Genomic DNA, 2,248 nt, shown 5'->3' on the forward strand with positions numbered 1-2,248 from the left:
GTGAGGAAGTGTTGACAAGACTTTTGCTAGCTTCTTAATTATAGTAATATGTGATTCTCTCTCTCTCTCTCTCTCCCTCTCTCCACAGGGGGTGTCCGTGAAATTTTCCTTTTATTTTATGTTGAGGAAGTGTTGATAAGACTTTTGCTAGCTTCTTAATTATAGTAATATGTGACTCTCTCTCTCTCTGTGTTACTAGCAGCTAATTTTCCACATCATTTAAAGGTCATTTAAATGTCGGATTCTCTTCTTGAATTCATGAGATATGGTGGTAATTTCTTTGCTCTACAATGTATTTATATGGGTACTTGTAAAGTAGTTTCACCCCTAGATCTAGATATTTCTCTCCTTGGCTTTAGAGTTTGATCTCTATCATTCTCATATTATTTCTTCCTTTTTTTCACTCCAGTTTCATGGCTCTTTCTCTGTTCAAGAAAATATATGTCATCCCTATGCTGTTAATATTGTCAAACTCAGTGATTAGTGTCTCAAGGGTGCAAGCAGAGCCTCAAGTTCCCTGTTTGTTCCTCTTTGGTGATTCACTGCTTGACAATGGCAACAACAATGCCATTGCTTCTTTAGCTAAAACAAACTACAGGCCTTATGGAATAGATTTTCCTGATGGACCAACTGGAAGGTTTTGCAATGGAAAAAATGCTGGTGATATCATCGGTGAGCTTCCCTTTTGCTCCTTGTATCATGTGAATGTGACTAAATAACATCAACCAGTTTAACTTCGAGAATTAACATTTCTTTGATGGAATTAGACATCATATTTTGACTTTGATTCATAGCTGAAATCATGCAAAACTGAAAAGATTTCTCAATTGCAGCTCAACTCTTGGGTTTTATTGATTTCATTCCACCCTATGCAACTGCAAGAGGTGAAGTTCTACTCGGAGGAGCCAATTACGCATCCGGGGCAGCTGGAATAAGGGTTGAGACTGGGAGGCAATATGTAATTATCTTCATCCCCCCCCCCCCCTCCCCCCCTCCCCCCCTCGCCCCCTTTTTAATTTAGGAAAATCTTGTCCCCAAGGTTGGTTACAATAAGATTTGCAATTTTTACTTTTTTTGCCCTTTTAGAATGACACACCTTTTTTTTTCTGTTTTTTTGTTTTTTTTTTGGAAAAAATCACGTTAACTGCCCCTGTAGCCCCTGCACCTAGACTCATGAGAATGTGAAATGACCACCCCATCCCCATGAAAAGGTGGAAATCCTGCCCCCAATGATACCTGCACATACACTTTCATTGGCCACCGCACATGTGCAAGCCCTAGAGGGACGGTTAGGGTTCTCTATCCCTTTCTTTTTCTTTTTTTTTTGGTAAAAATCCCTTTCTTTTTTTCAATGATGGTAAATTTTATCATTTCACCGATGACAGTGACAACTCATAATGAAAAGTCACTTTAAACTTGTATTGGAAATCCCTTTTTACCATTGTCTTTAATAATTTTTTGGAATAAGACAAGGGACAAAAAAATAAAATCACAACTTCTTAATTCACCTACTTGGTGACAACAAGAAGCACCCCTTAACTAACTAAAGTTGCTTTTATCATTCTTTGATTTGAGTTTCTCATTGTCACAGGGTGCTTGCATTAGCATGGATGAACAGTTAAAGAATCATCAATCTGCCATTGCTCAAGTGGTAAACATATTTGGGGATATTGATGCAGCAACCAACCATCTACACAAGTGCATCTATATGGTTGGAATGGGTAGCAATGACTACCTTAACAACTACTTCATGCCTTTGATTTATAAGACAAGTTGGCATTACACACCAGACCAATATGCCAATGTTCTTATTGAACAATATTCTCAGCAACTCAAGGTTGGTAACATCTTTAATTAGCTTAACTATATATGATCCTTTCTTTAAAATTTTATTATGTTTAATTACTAAGAAGAGAGATTTAATTTTTTCTATTGTTTCTTGATTATTATAGACTTTGTATGATTATGGAGGAAGGAAGGTGGCTCTGATAGGAATTGGTCCTATAGGTTGCACCCCATATGAAATTTCTCGTAATAATCTCAATGATTCAGCATGTGATGAGAGAATTAACCGTGCAAACCAGATATTCAATGAAAGACTTAAAAATCTTGTGGATGAGCTCAACAATGATCTGCAGGATGCAATGTTTATATTTGTGAATGCATATGGGATTTTCAGTGATATTTTTCAGAATGCTAAATCTTATGGTAGACAATCCTTACTCAGTTATTGCTTTTATTTGGTCTT

At 36.7% G+C, this 2,248-nt stretch overlaps 1 protein-coding gene across 1 annotated transcript; it reads left to right on the plus strand.

Moving 5' to 3' along the window:
- Positions 1–187: 187 nt before the first annotated feature.
- LOC122648468 (GDSL esterase/lipase At5g45670-like) lies at positions 188–2,243 on the plus strand (the record flags this gene model as incomplete). The annotated part of the gene is made up of 4 exons (XM_043841671.1): positions 188–672; positions 834–958; positions 1,592–1,837; positions 1,953–2,243. Coding segments are annotated over exons 1-4 (921 nt in total), but the record flags the coding sequence as incomplete, so codon positions are not given.
- Between the last annotated feature and the right edge of the window lie 5 nt (positions 2,244–2,248).

This window comes from Telopea speciosissima, unplaced genomic scaffold (assembly GCF_018873765.1).
Source record: "Telopea speciosissima isolate NSW1024214 ecotype Mountain lineage unplaced genomic scaffold, Tspe_v1 Tspe_v1.1244, whole genome shotgun sequence".
NCBI lineage: Eukaryota > Viridiplantae > Streptophyta > Magnoliopsida > Proteales > Proteaceae > Telopea > Telopea speciosissima.